The sequence below is a fragment of the Phalaenopsis equestris genome, unplaced genomic scaffold (assembly GCF_001263595.1).
Source record: "Phalaenopsis equestris unplaced genomic scaffold, ASM126359v1 Scaffold232356, whole genome shotgun sequence".
NCBI lineage: Eukaryota > Viridiplantae > Streptophyta > Magnoliopsida > Asparagales > Orchidaceae > Phalaenopsis > Phalaenopsis equestris.
Genome location: NW_018250322.1, coordinates 57,226 through 74,670, shown reverse-complemented (window position 1 = coordinate 74,670; position 17,445 = coordinate 57,226). Strand labels below are relative to the sequence as shown.

At 34.1% G+C, this 17,445-nt stretch overlaps 1 protein-coding gene across 4 annotated transcripts in view; it reads left to right on the top strand.

The window, feature by feature from the left end:
* The first annotated feature begins 6,002 nt into the window (after window positions 1-6,002).
* Window positions 6,003-17,445, top strand: part of LOC110038271 (uncharacterized protein At4g33100) — a 32,519-nt gene continuing 21,076 nt past the window's right edge. Inside the window, exons 1-3 of one of the 4 annotated variants that reach the window (XM_020743053.1) lie at window positions 6,003-6,186; window positions 6,273-6,357; window positions 6,641-6,701. In XM_020743053.1, coding sequence (XP_020598712.1) covers window positions 6,113-6,186; window positions 6,273-6,357; window positions 6,641-6,701 — 220 coding nt within the window. In that variant the 5' untranslated portion in view covers window positions 6,003-6,112. Of the gene's footprint in view, window positions 6,187-6,272; window positions 6,370-6,640; window positions 6,702-17,445 lie in introns of all 4 variants that reach the window. The other 3 variants (XM_020743056.1, XM_020743054.1, XM_020743055.1) reach the window with 3 other exon arrangements.

Here is a 17,445-nt window from a genome sequence, read left to right as displayed (position 1 = left end):
TTGAGCCATGAGAATGTTAAAGAAGTTGTGATTATCTTTTCACTTCAATCTTAATTTACTTTCAATATGGCCAATTGATTTGTTAAAATATGTTGAGTTTTACAACTAAAGTGAAGATTACATCCAAGATTTAGGGAGGTCAAAGTCCTTGAAAGTTGGGTACAAATAAATAAGGAAATAAAATTATTGGGCGTAGAATTGGAGATTTTAGAGTGACAGACTAAAATCCTCAATTTGGTCCTATCATTTGGGTGCTGAAGTGTAGATGTTAGCCCTCAGGTGAGGGGAACGTGGGAGCTCCGAAGTGAGAAACGGTATCCTCCCAGCCTAGCCGCAGATTCAGTAACCAAGCATAAGGTTAGTTAATGTTCTTTATGTCTGGACAAAAGGGTAAAGAATAGGTATGCTCCTATTTGGCACAATACAATTTGAACTAATTCGTTTTATTCATTCACTATAATTTCTTGACAAGGAGAATGATGCTTTATTATATATTGAACTTCACATTAGAAACTTTATTAGTAGAATTAGTCAATTAAGAGTTTTTTAAAATTATATATTTATTTCAATTGCATATTAGTGACAAATAAGCAATTTGAACTGTATTGTTGTGATTAAATATTGATTTTCTAAATCTTAGTTCGTAGCCTCTAGTATTACTCCCTGTGGGATCGATATCCATGACTCCATTAGAGCCCTGTATTACTTGAGCGATACATATACTTGTGTTGATAAGTGTGACTTTGCAATTATTGAATATTTTATACATATTTTTATCAAATCTATAACCGTTGTCAAGTTTTTGGCGCCTTTGTCAGGGACTTAAATCTTCTAGCAACAATATCAAATTCTTGTATTTTTTAAGCATATATAAAGTCGCTGTCAAGTTTTTGGCGTCTTTGCCGGGGACTTAACTCTTCTAGCAACAGTATCAAATTCTTGTATTTTTAAGCATATATAAAGTTATTGTCACACATTAAGCAGTTATCACTATTGTACAAGAATTTTACGCCAACCTTTGAGAAGCCTCTGATGACCAGATATTTGTCCAAGGAAAAAATGCAGAGTTTACACTAGAGCGGATCAACACTCTTTACGAGCTGATAGATATACCAAACTATGATTACTCTTTATTTAATTCTACTAAGTTGTACTTGGATGAGGTTATTTCATTTCAGACCGACGAAAGAGGAGTTTAGAAAATTATAAATGACCACAAGGTGAACATCTCTGCCTCAATGTTAAAAGCACCCTCTAAGGCATGACATTATTTTGATTTCCCCATGATTTATTCCTTCCAATCATCTTAGTGAGGTTACTAAGGAGAGAGTATCCTTGAACTTTTGCATTTAACAAATGAAATCTATAAATATTGGCTCTCAGATTTATCAGAATATCCTCATTTCTTCTAAAGGTGGAACCACTGGAGGTTTAGGATACCCTTTCCTGATTTTTACTTTATGAAAGAAATCAAGAGTAGGATATGAGAGATGAGAAGAGCTACTATAACCTCTTAAACTCATTACCAGGACCAATGTGCATGTATACAAGCTACATGTTGGATTGAGGTCAAGGGGAGGAAGTTCAGATATTCCTTTTACCTCTACTTTAATACCATATACCTTAGGTATTGTTGCTTACCTTTCAACCACTCTGGATGAACTTCATAATGATTATCAGGCTTTGGTGCATGATATTGCATATATATAAGATAAAGTGACTGATATTGATAAAAAGTTTGATCATGTTCAGGGTTATTTGAAACTTAAACATGATTAGTTACTCCAAAACCGTAGCCACCATGAATATTTCTGAAATCTTCTACCACTCTACCGACATGTCCATTTAAATCTCCTCCAATAAAAATTCTTTCTTCAAGAGGTATCATTTGTATTAAGTCTTCTAAGTCATTCCAAAATTTATCTTTAGACTCTGTATCTAAACCTACTTGAGGAGCATAAACACTTATAATATTAAAAATCTTAGTATCAATGATAATCTTAAGGGCTATAATTCTATCACCAACTCTATTAATTTTTACAACATTATCTTTCAAACTCTTATCTATAATTACACCTACACCATTTCTAGTGCGACTCTTACCAGAATACCAAAGTTTAAAACCTAAATTATCAATCTCCTTAGCCTTTTCTCCCACCCACTTAGTTTCTTGAATACATAAGATATTAATTTTCCTATGAATCATAATATCAACTAATTCCATTAATTTACCATTGAGAGTGCCGATATTCCAAGATCCTATCCTAATATTAGTTTCATGGACTAACTTCTTTACCCGCATTTGCCCGTAATGTGGGAACCCTTGCTTATTTAACACTACACCTGGGCGCCGGTGTAGCGGCCCTTGCACATTTTTCACTGTATTCAGACTATACAACGCGTCGCTTCCAGGGGACGCCCTAGCACTTACACAATGATCAAAAGGATTCATGTCATGATTTTTTCGACAAGTTTTACGCTGGCTGTCGACTACCTAACGCAACCCTCCACTTTTCTCATCCGGGCTTGGGACCGGCAACGACAGTGTTTAAATTTCAATTATGTTCGAATTAAATAAAAAATAAGTATTCCAAAATTTAATACTAAATATTCTGAGACCTTAGATATCATCCACTTTACTAAAATTTTTTTTTCTAAGTTGGACAATTACAATTCTAAAAAAAAAATTGAGACTGAGTTAGAGCATAGCCCAAATCTAGCAAGCCAATCTGCAGGTTTGTTTGCTTCCTTATAATTGAAAGTAAAATGAACATTAAGATGAGAGCTAAGTAATCTGATCTTCTGAATCCATTATGATGCCAGAGGTACTGCTCCTTAAGCTCCAATAATCTAATCAACACTATTGAGTCCACCTCAACCTATAGTTGTAACCAATTAGCCTTAACAACATGGTTCATGGCCCAAAGGGCTGCTATAAGCTCAGCCTCAAGTGCATTAGTAGCCAAAACTAGGGCATGAAAATATAAGAGACAGTGACCAAAGTAGTTCCTATAAACCCCTCCCGCATCAGCACCCAGATCAGTAAAGCTACCATCAGTGTTTAATTTAACAGTAAGAGGCTTTGAAGGTCTCCAATACACTTTATAAATCAGGGGAGATGCCACTCTCTCAGTGTGATAGGAAATACAAATATTAGGAAATCTTTTATATTTGATCATTTTGCAGACGAAAAGTCACTTGAGGACAAATAATAGTTAAGTTTTGGGGATTTTGACATGTCTACAAAATTACTACTTTTATCTGCACCTTTAATGCTAATTTTTAGTGATATTTCCCTTTAATGGAAGGTATTTCTATATTTTTGTTGCAGGTACAATAAGTTGGGGAATTGGAGCTAAAAGAAGCAAAAAGGAAGAAATTTGAAGTAAAAAAGAGGTCATTTGTAAGAGTTGACATGGCGCTTAAGCGCCAGGATTTGGTGCCTAAGCGCCAGTTTACATAGAAGGTGACACCTAGGCGCTACAGTTAGGCGCCTAAGGGCCAGAAACGGTTTCTTCAAAAAATCATTGAATTGGACGAATTTTGAAAGGGTACCACAGGTGACTCTTAAAAATTTGGCTCTATACTATATAATAGTGATTTTATTATAGAAAGAAGGGCAACAAAGGAGGAGAAGAGGAGAGTAAGTGGAGAAGTGTAAAAGAGAAGACTGTCTCTTAGAGTTGTAAGTGAGAGATTTCTTCTTCATTATATTTCTAAGAGAGAATTGAGTTTGAAGGAGAGAAAGTAATTCAAAGGAACTTCAAAGGACTTGCTTGAGGAAGAGATTGAGATAATTAGTTTGTACTTTACTTATTTTTGTTGTGTAAACTTGTTTTTATATTTAAATCCATATTTTGTTGTATCTTCCTCATGAGATCCGAGTAACTTGCTTTCTCTTTCTCGCTGCAATGAGAAATAATCATGTGAAGAATTGAAGTTGTTTAGAAGTGCTTTAATTTCATAATTGTAATGATTCAAACTTCTAACTTCATTTACTTAATCAATCAGGCCAATTGTTAAGTTAAAATCTGTTGTGAAACATATGATCCGAAAGGGCTATGCTTTCCTAACTAAGTAAGAATCACATTTGATCTCATGGATGAGAATGTAGTCCATGTGGTTAAGTGCAAAAAAATAGGGAAAACGAGTTTTGATGGATGTTGATTGGTAATTCTAGAGTGACAAGCTAGAACCTCCAATTTGATTTAGAAGTTAAGAACCTAAGGCTAGATGTTAGCCTCCAGGGGGAGGGATAGTGGGAACTCTAGAGTGAGAGGTATAATATTCCCAACTTAACCAAGGATTTAGAAACTTGAATCTGGATTAGCAAATGTTCTTTATGCACTTGTAAGAGGGTAAAAAATATGTGTGCTCCTATTTGGCGCAATATAATTTAATACAATTTGAATTATTCTCTGATTATAAAATCAGTGTAAGGGGAATGATACTTTCTAAAATTTGAACTCTTCTTCATAAAACTAAATTTAGTGATAGTAAGAATTTACTTTGAGTTTAGACATAAGAGTAGTAGATATAATTTACTTAGATTAAAAACATAAAACTTGACTTGCATTCCTAGTTAAGTTTCCTGCTGTTTAGACAGAGTTTCTTTGAGTTAAGATTATAAGAATTCCAAACTTTCATCTGGGATCGATACTTAAGACTCCATTAGAGCCCTATATTACTTGTGTGATACGTATACTTGCGTTACCATTCTAAAGAATATTTAAAATTGATAAATAAAACCTTAAATCGCTAGGAGTGACAACTATAAAAATTTAAAGAAATACTAACTATTATGAAGTATATTATTGTTAAGGCTGTCGCGCATCATTGACAAACTATGGATATCATGACTTATATTTCTATTTCTTATTTTTTTTGAAATAACTATAAGACGAGCATAGAGAGATTCACGAGGATCGCTCTACAGGCTTTTTTCGGGGGACCTCACTCTGTGACTCTCACGGTACCTTTCTTGTTCGCTCTTCTACTTAGACCATCTTCTTAACTATGTCGGAAGGAGATACAAAATAAAACGTATAATTCAGGCATGACAATAGATCCATCCTCTTCCTTCACCTTTTTTACACAGGTCTCTTCCAATTCGTGTGAACCCACAAACAATAAGGGACCCAACATTCTAAAAGGATTTAACATTCTAATTGTCAAAATGGTGTCTATAAAACTCTTAGAAGTCACCATTAGTGTGATTATTTCTTTGGCAATCTTTCATTCCTATGACGAAAACCACCATCTTCAGATCAACTTCAACAACACCGCACTCACTTGGTGGAAGAATATGTTTTTGAGCATGTTTTTTTTTCCTTCAAGTAGTTCACTTTTTGGATTGTGTATTAATCACCCTAGATCACACGTAATTTTCATCTATGAAAATGGGTTGTTGGATGTATTAAACTATAAGAAATATAGGCCAAATCCTATGCTTTTAGGCAAGATATTATCCCACTATAATCTCTCAAATTTTCAAACTCTGGGCTAATGCTTAATTTGATTTAGTTCATTCTTTTATTTATCTAAGGGTGTTCTAACCTCTTAAAAAATTAATATTACTAAATATAACCTTTGCACTAAAAGGGGTTGATTGAGATCACTTTTTGTTATAATTTTTTATTATTTTTACTTGAAATAAATTATATTTGATTTGTTTTAATTTAAAAATAGTTAAAATAATTTTTAGATATTTGGAGTGTTTAAAAAATAAATTATTTCCTTAAATAAAAAAAATAAGAAAAATATAAAAAATGTACTAAATAAGCATCTATATTTAAAATAAAAGTGCAAAAAAAAGAAAAAAATCGAAAGAAGTCGTGCATCTACAAATTCGTTTTTTATGAGCAATATTAACGAATAAAAAATTAAAATTTATAAGGAACCAATTTTGGTTGTTCATAGTTAATATAATAAAGTATTAAAATTGTCTTCATTAATTTACACGAGGTTCATAACTAAAGGGTTATAACACTCACATGGTTCCCGGACTACTTTGACACTGTAAATTCAAGTACGCTTCAGCGGTACTCCGGTAGTATTCCACTGGACACATGACGGTTCTTTACGCTATATTTTTCGTTCACCCTTGTCTCTGATGGGGTTTGCAAAGGCTTCTCCAGCTTCTCAATGCGCCGATCTTCGATCCGCGTACCATGACTGCTTTAATAGGTTTCGCTTCCCCACCTTTATCTTTTTAGTATTCTTCATCCGTTTCTCTTTCTTATGTTTGCAATGAGTTCATTTGTGAGTTGCAGGTGGTTTTCGGACAAGTTTTCCAAGGGCCAGAACGACAAAGAGGAGTGCGTCGCCGAGTGGGAAAAGTACAGGGCCTGCCTTGTGGTGATTAACAGGGTCCCAATTCTTGTTTTCTATTAATTCTCCAATTTGTTGCCTTTACCTGGTAAAAAAAAAGCTTCTCGTTCTTGTTTACTTGCTAGATAAGAAACCTATAGGTTAATGCTACTTGTAATCCTTTCCTGTTAGGTATCCCCTTTTATGTGGTAGCAATGGATAAGGTTTTATGTGAAATTACCTCATGGGGTTTTAGCATCGAATCTTTGTGAACTTTAGTAATTCATTCTGATCAAATCAGCTTACTGAATTATGAAAGCAAAATTTTCACTATTCATCTAACCGGAGGCACGGGATTATTGGAAGGGATCAACTATTGATGACTCGGTCAGGTTCTAAAGTTTATTTTCTCAACATTGAAATCATAGGGAGTTCAGTGGGATGGATTCATGCTTGAAACTGTGTATTCAAAAAAAAAAAAATGCTGGAAATTGTTTGAGGTGTTTTGAATACTTAGTTATGAACAAGCGTTTGATGCTATTTTTTTTTTCATATTTCGAGTTGATGAATTTGTTTGAGTGTTGACTCCTCATCAACTTCTGGTTTTGAAGCGGTTACTTCTTGCTTTTTTGATATAAATATTTGTGCTCTTTAAAATTCAAGTTTGAGCTTTTCTAGGATGCTTAACTTAATTGTAACAAAATTATTAGGATAGGTTTGAGAATTGAGTGGAACATTGATTGGAAGCACAATGACATTGTTTTTTCTTTCTTCAAAAAATTTGATAGAATTTATTAGTTATTTAGTGTCCTTTTTTAGGTTTAATCTAGAATTAAAATACAATAATAATAAAAAAAAACAACAACAACAAGTTTTTATTTTACCAAGTGGGGTTGGCTGCATGAATCCTTTTTTTCCATTGTGTTCTATTGACTGTCATGTTTTAATTTAATTCTAGTATGTTAAGATCCTTTTTTATACAACATGTCGTAGTTTTTTCAGGTCTACCTCTAACTTTGTTATCATAAGTTAAATCTAAAACATTTACACTCCTAACAGGGCCATCAAATAGTTGTCCTTCAATTTGAACAAATCATCTAAGGCGACTCTCTCTAATCTTGTCTGCCCCTGTAGCTACTCCAACCCTTTCTCGGATATATTTGTTTCTCATTTTGTCTCTAAGTGTAAAAGCACTCATCTACCTGAGCATTCTCATCTTAGCAACACTTATTTAATTTTGTGCTTCTCTTTTCCATGCAAACATGTTGTGCCATAAAGCATTGCATGTCTCACCATCATAATATACAATTTTTTTTATAAGACTACGCGGTACTTTTCTATCACACAATAAACCCGATACATTCTTCCACTTCAACCATCCAACATGAATTCTACTAATAACGTCCCCATTTATATCACCACTACTTTGAACAATAGTCCTGAGAAATCTAAATCGTTCACTCATTTTAATGACTTGATCACGCATTGTTACAACTCGACCAATAGATTTGTTATTACCAAAATTGCATTCCATGTATCTGGTTTTAGATAACTCAAAAAAATGACTTTTGACTCTAAAGTTGACCTCCATAGTTCAGTTTTTTTTCTGAATTTTCTCTAGAGTCTTATCCACAAGAAGGATATCATCAGCGAAAAACATACACCAAGGGATATCATCACCTTCAAAATTCTCGTTGCACGTGTCTGCTTATGGGATCCTATTGCCACAACTTTTTGTTCTCGCTTGTAGATTAGTTCACCGACACGGTCATCTTGATTTTTATTCTTGTCGCGGTCGCCTCCTTCATTCTCGTGTGTGGAGCAATTTGACGACACGCTCGTCCAGATCCCTTTTGCACAGACACACATTACTCTTTCGGTGCAAGCCTATTCCAGTGCTCATGCTGCTTTCTTCCGTTGGATTAAAGTCCCAAAGATCTCTTGTGTTTGAGTTCTGTCCACTCCACCGATTCTCCTTGATAGAACTTGGATTATTCCTTGCAAGCCCTTTCAGATTTCTCCATGCCCTCATATGCGCTTTAGGCAGCCGGATTTCTCTCTGTCGAAAGCTAAGCTTTTCCATGTAGTCTTCCTTGTATGCGTCCTTGCTGGATCTCTCCTTGCAGCCTTTTGCTGTCTTTTAGTTGCTTCCTCTTGCCACTGGAATTCCTCCAACAACAGCTAGAAATCTTCTCAGTCGGCTTGCTGGACCTGACCCGATTTTCCCTTCAAATAGATCTCTTGCAGCATGCCTTTTTCTGTATTCGTTTGATGCCGAAACTTCTTGTACTTGGAATTCCCCTACTGCGTACTGTCTTTGGCTGAAATCTTATTGCAGTTCTCTGCAAACTGAAACCAAGTTTACAACTGCAACCAAAATTCTGCGACAGTAGCCAATCTTTTGTACAACAACAACAACCTAATTACACATAAAGTTTATTATCAAGTTCAGGATGAATATTTCAAGCTCAACTCTGGAGGTCAGTTATGAACTATGGATTAAGGAACAATTTGAAGTACTAGAAAAAATCTTAGAAGGTAATTCAAAACAACACATCAACCTTGTGACACGTTACGATAATGTATCATTCTCTTCTTTTGCCAATAATGAAAGATTTAGAACTTGGATCATAGATTAAGGAGCTTCTGATCATATGTTTGAAGATTTTAATGTTCTATTCAACTATCAAGTGACTTTTACATCTAGATCAACCATATTTGCAGATGGATCATAATAAAAAATTACTAGAAAAGATGTGGAGCTCTTTCAGGATCGCTCATTCATCTATTTTATATGTTTCACAGCTGGACCTTAATTTGATTTATATCAGTAAGCTAATATTATATGTATAACTAAATAAGAAATCCTTGTAATCTCGATGAACTATTTTTCTCATAAGAAAATAATCAATTTATATTTTATTACATCCATTCTTATAAGTGATAATATGCTCATCACTTTTCTTAAAGAACGGTGTTGCTTGCACCATGAATAAATTACATGAAGGAAATGCGTTGGATGCAAGCAGTGGCATCTCTAGGATCTTTTGGTTGAGGATTGAAAGGACTCATCGAGAAAAAGAGTTCTAATTGGGATTTGAGGTCAATAACAAAGCTGTGGTAGAAATAAACCTAATTGTGAATGAAATCGTTATGATCAATAAATTCTCTTTCCTTACATCCATATAAACCTTCATTTTTTGGAAGTTAAAGGGCTTTAGTTGTACCCATCAATGACAATGTATATCACCCCAATAATTGCGGGATTCTCAAAACCTTAAAGATAGATGTCTTTGCATGCGTTGGTTATGATGTATCCGTAGAGAACTTTTTGTCATGAAATTGCAAATGCACTGTTGTTCGATCTGCAAATATATCATATTATACATATGAAACAATTCGGGGTCAATAGATTCATTCACATGACTTAGGCTGTTTTTTGATGAAACACATCACTTTAAAAGTGCAAAGCCATACTTATATTGTGTTCATTTTTACTTATATTATTTTCTTTTAATGAATATGATTGGCATGTTAAAATGCTTGGTGTTGGATTGAACCTACTTTCCTTATGAAAAGGCCCTCGATTGCCCATCGTTAGTGTACGATCCAAGTTTCTTTATTTTATTCTCTTCCCGATTCAAAGAGGAGAATCTCAAAAATACACTTTCATTTTCTTCCCTTTTGCTATCATTGCCACCTTCCCAATTGCACTTGCCTTTTTTCCTTCGTTCAATGACACCGCCTCTCACGACTTCTTAGGGAAGATCGATGCCGAAGTCTAAGGCATCACTTCCCTCTCCTTCGCCTCCTATAGCCATCGAAACCCTTGGCACGCCCTTCCTCCCTCTCGCCTGCCTTAGTGATCGAACCCTTGCGATACATTAACGACTAGCCACGAAGACAACAGCTGGATCATGGCATTCAAAGACCCCCGAAGCTTCTATATTTCTCCTCCTTTGAGGAGCCCTTGTGATACAACAATGATTAGCACTAGTTGAGAAGGCAACAACAGGATTGTAGCATGCACATAGTCCGAAATCTTATCTATCTCTTCCAACTTCACAAACATCACAGTCCCTCTCTTCCCCACCTTTTTCTTGCTTCAACCCCACGACTACACCTTCCTCCTCTCAGAGCCCTAATCTGGCCTCCTTGATCTTTTTGCCTAGACTGAAACCTAGGGCATCTGATTTTCTCTTTCTCGATGATCTGATAACTGTCAATTTTTCCTCCTTAATCTCTTTGGTATATTATTCTCATTCACATATGATAGTTGTTATTCAATTGCTTCCTTTAAAATTGTAATAATAATTGAAAATAGAAGTATTTATCTAATAGTAAGAAGAAGAATAATAATAATCATAATAAGATTAATATTGTAGATCAATTAGGTTGCACTAACTCATGAAATAATTAGTTTAATAACTATATACTTGCATAGTTGTTGACATTTGTAAGTTAAATTGTGTAGGATCTACTAGGTGTTGGCCGATCAACAAAAAATTTTTAATAAGTTTTATTTTCCATGCTAATGTAAGTAACGACTCTTTTTTATAGGATAAATGTACCTTACTTGGTTAGGGATGTTATCCTTGCTACTTTTATTAGATTTCTAATTAATTCTAAGTTTGTCAATCGTATCGTTTAAATTCTGTTACTATAACTGTAGTGGATTTTATTTATTATTCATAATTAGTTGTATAAGTAAATATTCTTATATTATTACTGTATAGACTCCTGCTTAATTACTTGTCTCATATTTTCAACATTTATTATTTCATTTATAGTCTTGATGTGTTAAATCGTATTGTTGCAAAATCATAATTATTTATATACATTGATGGACATGTTGTGGTTATATAACCGTGCTTGCTTTGTGATGTATGAAATATAAATTATATTATAATATTATTATATCAGTATTAAACCTTTTTGATATGGTTAGACGAACTTATGTCTTCAGATAAATCATCGCATTTTCATGGAATTTGTGCCTCCTTGTTTCAGTGTGTTGTAGAAAATCGGTTATATAAATGTAATTATATATATACTCCTATTACACTTGTAATTGTCAGATAATGTTAGAAGATTGTTAAACTCTATATATATAAACACACTTGATATGATAATATATAAATATTCATATAAAGTGTATGTGTTCAAGTCACTCTTATTTATTGTATGCTTTAATAAGTAACTATTTTTACTTGTTTATTTTTAAAATTCACTCGTTGATATTTTTGCATAACAATTTTTATTTAACCACTAGCAAGACTGTCTTCATCGGAGCAGATTTTTCAGTTTTATATTTTCAGTTTTTTATTTTTTTCAATATTTATTTCAGTTATTTTATTTTCTTTTTTGTGTTTATATAATCAGTCATTGTCATTTCAATTTTGAATCAGTCAATTTTCTTTTTTTATTTTTTAACAGTTGTATTAGTGGACTATTTATTATGGAATAAAACTTATATTTTCTTATTTGTTCCTATTATTATTTGCATACAATTTTCTTTTGAGAATACAAAATAGATTCAATTTATTTTAAGATGTCCTGTGTTGTTGAGGTTTATCGCCTTCCAAACTCGGGTGTGACAGAGTGGTGTTAGGGTATTTTTTTTGTATTCGGTATTCCTTATCATTTGTGCTCAATATCCCTATATTTGTATTCATTATCCTTGTCTTTGCATTTCGTATTTCTCGCTTTCTTAGGAATGGAGAGGGGATATGTTATTCTTGTCAGTTAGTTATTTATTCGATTTTGATTTTGTGAAAATCTTATTTGCTTATAATGACTCTAAAGAGAAGAGGTGTTGCAGTCGCTCACGCAACAGAAGCCCTGATAGCTATTATAGAAGTTATATATGTATTTAGGGGTCCTCGCTCTTCTAATCACCAACGTGTTGATCCAGCTCAACCCGTCGAGGGTACTGGAGTACCGCTATTTAATATGACAACTTATGTGGAGATGGTGACATAAAAGTAACCCAAGCACTACAAATTATTATTGCAGCTCAAATCGCACCGTCGTCTCAGACGATGCAAAAACCTGCACAACTAACAACGCAAGATGCCTAACTTGCACCCCTAATTGCCATCGTGGAAGTTAAGATAACCAACTAATGATGATGGCTAACGGGAGTATCATGGATCGAGTGATGAATCACTTTCTGAAGACACACCCTCCTACCTTTAACGACACAATGAGCCCGATCAAATTGGACGCATGACTTCTTGTAATCGAGAAGAGACACTTATGTATAAAATGCCTCGAAAATCGCAAGATAGACATAGCTACATTCCAATTATGTGAAGGAGTTGATGATTAGTGAAATAACCACCATTGCAACACTTTCAGACCAGATGCAATATTTTTTTGGGCAAATTTCGAAAGACTAGTCATGGAATAATATCTTCCTTTAGCGGATTGTGCCAAACTGATGAACGACTTGAGGAAACTAGAGCAAAGAACAAAAACAGTTTGAGTGTACGAGACACCAATAGCCAGAATTATCATATTTATCCCTTTAATTTGCCAGTACGAGGATCAACAGATCTACCACCTATATTTTGGCCTATGAGAAGATATTCGAAGAAGTTTCTCTATTATCAAGAGTACATCTACAAAGAATTGATGGATCGAGCTATACATACAGAGTTGGAGGTTAATGCTTGTGAAAAAAAGACTGTCACAAAATGAAAGAATGCAAACACCAGTTCTAATTGCCCTCATTGCGGGAAGAGACATCGTGGGCCTTGCAACCTAACTATTAGCAAGTGCTTTAACTACTACAACATCGATCATACAATCAAGGATTGTCATTTCAAGGGCAAAACTCAGTCCACATTGAATCAGGAGAATAATTTCAAGTAGTATAAGAATTAGTCATATAAAACTAATAAATTTTAACACCTAAAGTAAGGCGACAAGAGACAGATAAGTCAGTACTACTTTAGCCCCAACAGTAGTCGCAACAAGTTATGGTGCATCAATGATCTCAACATCTTCGTGGAGTGCAGTGCCAACAACTCCACTAGTCATCACGACTTGTCAACCACCATCAATGGTGCAGTACCAGTCTCAACGACCTATGACTTTAGAGCAGACTAGGTAGTCGATTCCACATCGAGCATTTGCTATGACTCAGCAAGAAGCTCCTGACATGATTACATGTTTTATCTCTATTTTAAAGCAATCGACAAGAGCATTGTTTAACTTTGGACATCACATTCATTAATATTATATAAATTTGCATTTGGTACATTGGTTTATTTATTACCGTCACATATCACATTAATTTTTTCATCCGACTTATAATTGTCTGTCACTCAATGGTTTCATGATTATGAGATTATTATTAAAAAGTTGGATATAGTTGATAAACATATAGTATTCCCGGCAGTAGCTTTTGATGTAAAATTGGGTATGAGTTTTTGGATGAAATTCTTTTAAGGGGGGTAGTATGTAAGATCCGAATTTCTTTATTTTCTTCACTTCTCGATTTGGAGATGGGAATCTCACAAATACTCTTGCCTTTTCTTCCCTCCCCCTATTGTTGTAGCCTTCTCGATTTGTACTTGCCTTTTTCATACATTTAACTGTATCACCTCTTGCGGCTATTTAGGGAGGATGAAAGCTAATGCTTGAGGCATCGCTGGCTTCTGCCTCCCTTGCCTCCTCTTGTATCCATCGAAACTCCTGCCAACTTCCTCCCTCTATTTCGCTTGTGGTTTTGTCCAAAAGCACTGCCTTAGTGACTGAACCCTTGAGATGCAATAGTAATTAGAACTAGCCGGTAAGACACTGACGAGATTGTGGCATATAAAGATTATCAAAGCTTCTATATTTCTCCTTTTTCGAGCCCTTGCGATACAACAAATATTAGAACTAGCTGAGATGGCAGAACAAGATTGTAGCATACACAGAGACTGAAACTCTTATCTTTCTCCTTCAACTTCGCAGCCACCGATATCCCTCTCCTACCCACCTTCTTCTTGCTTCAAACCCACTATTACGACGTCCTCCTCCCAGAGCCCTAATCAAGCCTCTTTGTTTTTTTTGCCTGAACCGAAGCCTAGGGCATCAGGTATTCTCCCTTTTGATGATGTGATAGCTGTCAATTTTATCTCCTTACTCTTTTTGGTATATTATTTTCGTTCATGTATAATAATTATTGTTCAGTTGTTGCATTCTTTTAAAATAATAATAATAATAATAATTGAAAATATATTCATATTGAAAATATATTCATTTATTTGAAAATATATTCATTTATATAATAATAATAATTGAAAATATATTCATTATAATAATAATAATAATAATAATAATAATTATAATGATGATGATAGTATTGTAGATCAATTAGGTTGCACCTAACTTATGAAATAATTAGCTTTAATAAATATATACTTGCATAATTGTTGACATTTATAAATATAAATTGTCCTAGGACTATTGGTTGATGTTGGTCGAGCAGTTGAAACTTTTAGGAAGTTTTATTACCTGTTCTAAAGTAACTACTTTTTTTATGGGATAAACATATATTTGTTTGTTAGAGGTATTATACTTGCTACTTTTATTAGATTTCTAACATTTGTAGGTTTTCTAGTCGAATCCCTTAAATTTTGTTAATAAAATCTAGTCGTATCCCTTAAATTTTGTTAATAAAATTACAGTAGATTTTATTTATTATTCTCATTGAGTTGCATAAATAATTAGTTTCGTTTTATTGTTGCATAGACTCTTGTTTAATTACTTGTTTCTTGTAATTCCAACATTTATTATTATTTTTATAATCTTGATGCGTTAAATCGTATTTTTGTAAATTCATAATTGTTTATAAATATTGGTAGATATGTAGTTATATTCTTGTGTTTTGATCGTGATGTATGAAATATAAGTGATATTATACTATTATTATGTCAGTATTAAACTCTTTTGAAATGACTAGTCTTGCTGTAGAAATCTGATTGTATACATGTAATTATCTATATACACTTACTACATTTCTACATTAAGTAATATTAAAAGATTGTTTAACCCTATATATATAAGCAGATCTTTTGTGTTAACTAATAAATATCTACATAAATGTGCATGTATTCAAGTCACTCATATTCATGATCATAAGCATGTGATAATCATTTTGTAGGTTTTTGTCATGTATATATAAACTGTTCTTTTATATTGCTCATGTTGCATGTTGCCCAATTTTTCTTGTCAATTGTGTTTTAATAAATAACTATTATTTACTTAGTTTATTTGTTAAACTCAATCGTTGATATTTTGCATAACATGTTCTATTCAACCAACAATAGTAAAATCTCCACTTGAGCAGACTTTTCAGTTTTAGACTTCCCGTTTTTAGTATTTTTCAGTATTTGCTTTAGTTATTGTATTTTTTTTTTGGGTTTGGTTAGTCCTTTGTCATTTCAATCATAAATTTTATTCCATTATTAGTATTTATTCAAGAATTTGACTCTTTTTCATGTTATTGCATGTCATTTTCCCAATGTTCATTTCCCCGCTTCATGTTGAAATTGCATTGATTGTATCCAATTTTTGTCAAACTTCTTTACAAGCTTTGAAAGTTGTCCAGTAAATGTCAAATAATTTTGAACTTGCAAATTTTGTAGTCTACTTATTGTATTTGAAATTAAGACACGCCCAATGGCTTGTAGTTTATTGGTTAACCAGTGTGATTGTTTGATTTCCATGCATAAATGCTTGTTCATCATTGGGGGAATTTCATGTTTTTTCTCTAAAAGTTGCTGAGAATAAAGCTTAGTGTTGAACCCAAATTTGTCCTTTAGCTCGTACCCATGAGATTGAGCATAGAATCCGAGTGAAGGGGAAAGTGAGAGAGAGAGAGAGAGAGAGAGGGAGAGAGAGTTGCCCTTCTGGTTAAGGGGGTGGGGCAAAAGGGGGTGTTCCTGACCCCTTTGGCCCATTTATTCTACACAAATTAGATTACAATGCGAGGTTAAGGGAGAGAGAGAACCCCCCTTTACACGTGCCAAGGACCCTCTATTTATAGAAGAAGACAATAAAAAAAATAACATTACATTATTTTTTTTGCTTTAAAGAGGGTGTTGTAGGATATTTTGTTCCTTTTTTCATTCTAAAGCGTTGGAGCACGTCAGTGTTGGGTGGCCGGCTGGAGCTGGGTGGCCGAACCAAGGGAATATCTCTTCTTGCGCGGCTCCGGCGACGACTAATCTTAGCTCAGCGGGGTGGTATTTTCTGGCCATACATAAAACCCGAGTTTTTTTACTTCATAGAGGCAAATATGCGATAAGAATAAAGTGCAAAAAATATTATTTCATGAACCACTAGCTGAACTTAGTTTTTTATTTGTGTTTTCATTGGCCCTTGATGGAAATATTATTTGTTAATGTTTTTAAGAAATTGTGTTTGTTGGACCGTCTCGAAGGAGCTGCTTTGTTTGCTCATCCCGGAGGAGAGACTTTGTTTGCTCGTCTAGAAGGAGAGTCTGTGTTTGTTCACCCGGATGAGAGTCTTTCTTTGCTCGCTCTAGATGAGACTTTATTTGCTCGTCCCAGAGGAGAGATTTTGTTTGCTCGTCCCGGAGGACAGACTTTGTTTGCTCCTCCCTAAGGACATACTTTGTTTGCTCGTCCCAAAGAAGAGTTTTTATTTGCTCGTTTCGAAAGAGTCTTTGTTTGCTTGTGCTGGAGGAGAGTCGTAAATGAGGATGTAATATTTTTGTATTTTTCTTTTTCTTTTTTATTTCTTTATATTAATTTGACAAAAGTAAACATGGCAAAAGAAATGCTGCATATGTTTTTTTTCTTCCATAAGGGATCTACTTGGAAAGTGAGTGAGGTTCTTTCTTCTTTTTTTTTCTTTTTGCTGTCTTTTCACTTTCCTTTTTGTCTTGTTCCTCTTATTTTCTTCTTTCTCTTCTTTTTTTTTTCTTTCTCTGGTTTAGACTCTCCAACTCAGAAGACTCATTTTCTTGTTGGCGGCACGATCCACACTCACCGTACGTTTTAGGGTGTTGAACCCAAACCTTTCTTTTTGCTTGTGCCCAAGGGATAGAGCGTAGAGTTTGAGGGAAGGAGAAAGAGAATAAGAGAAATAGGGAGAGTTGACCCATGGGGGAGGGGG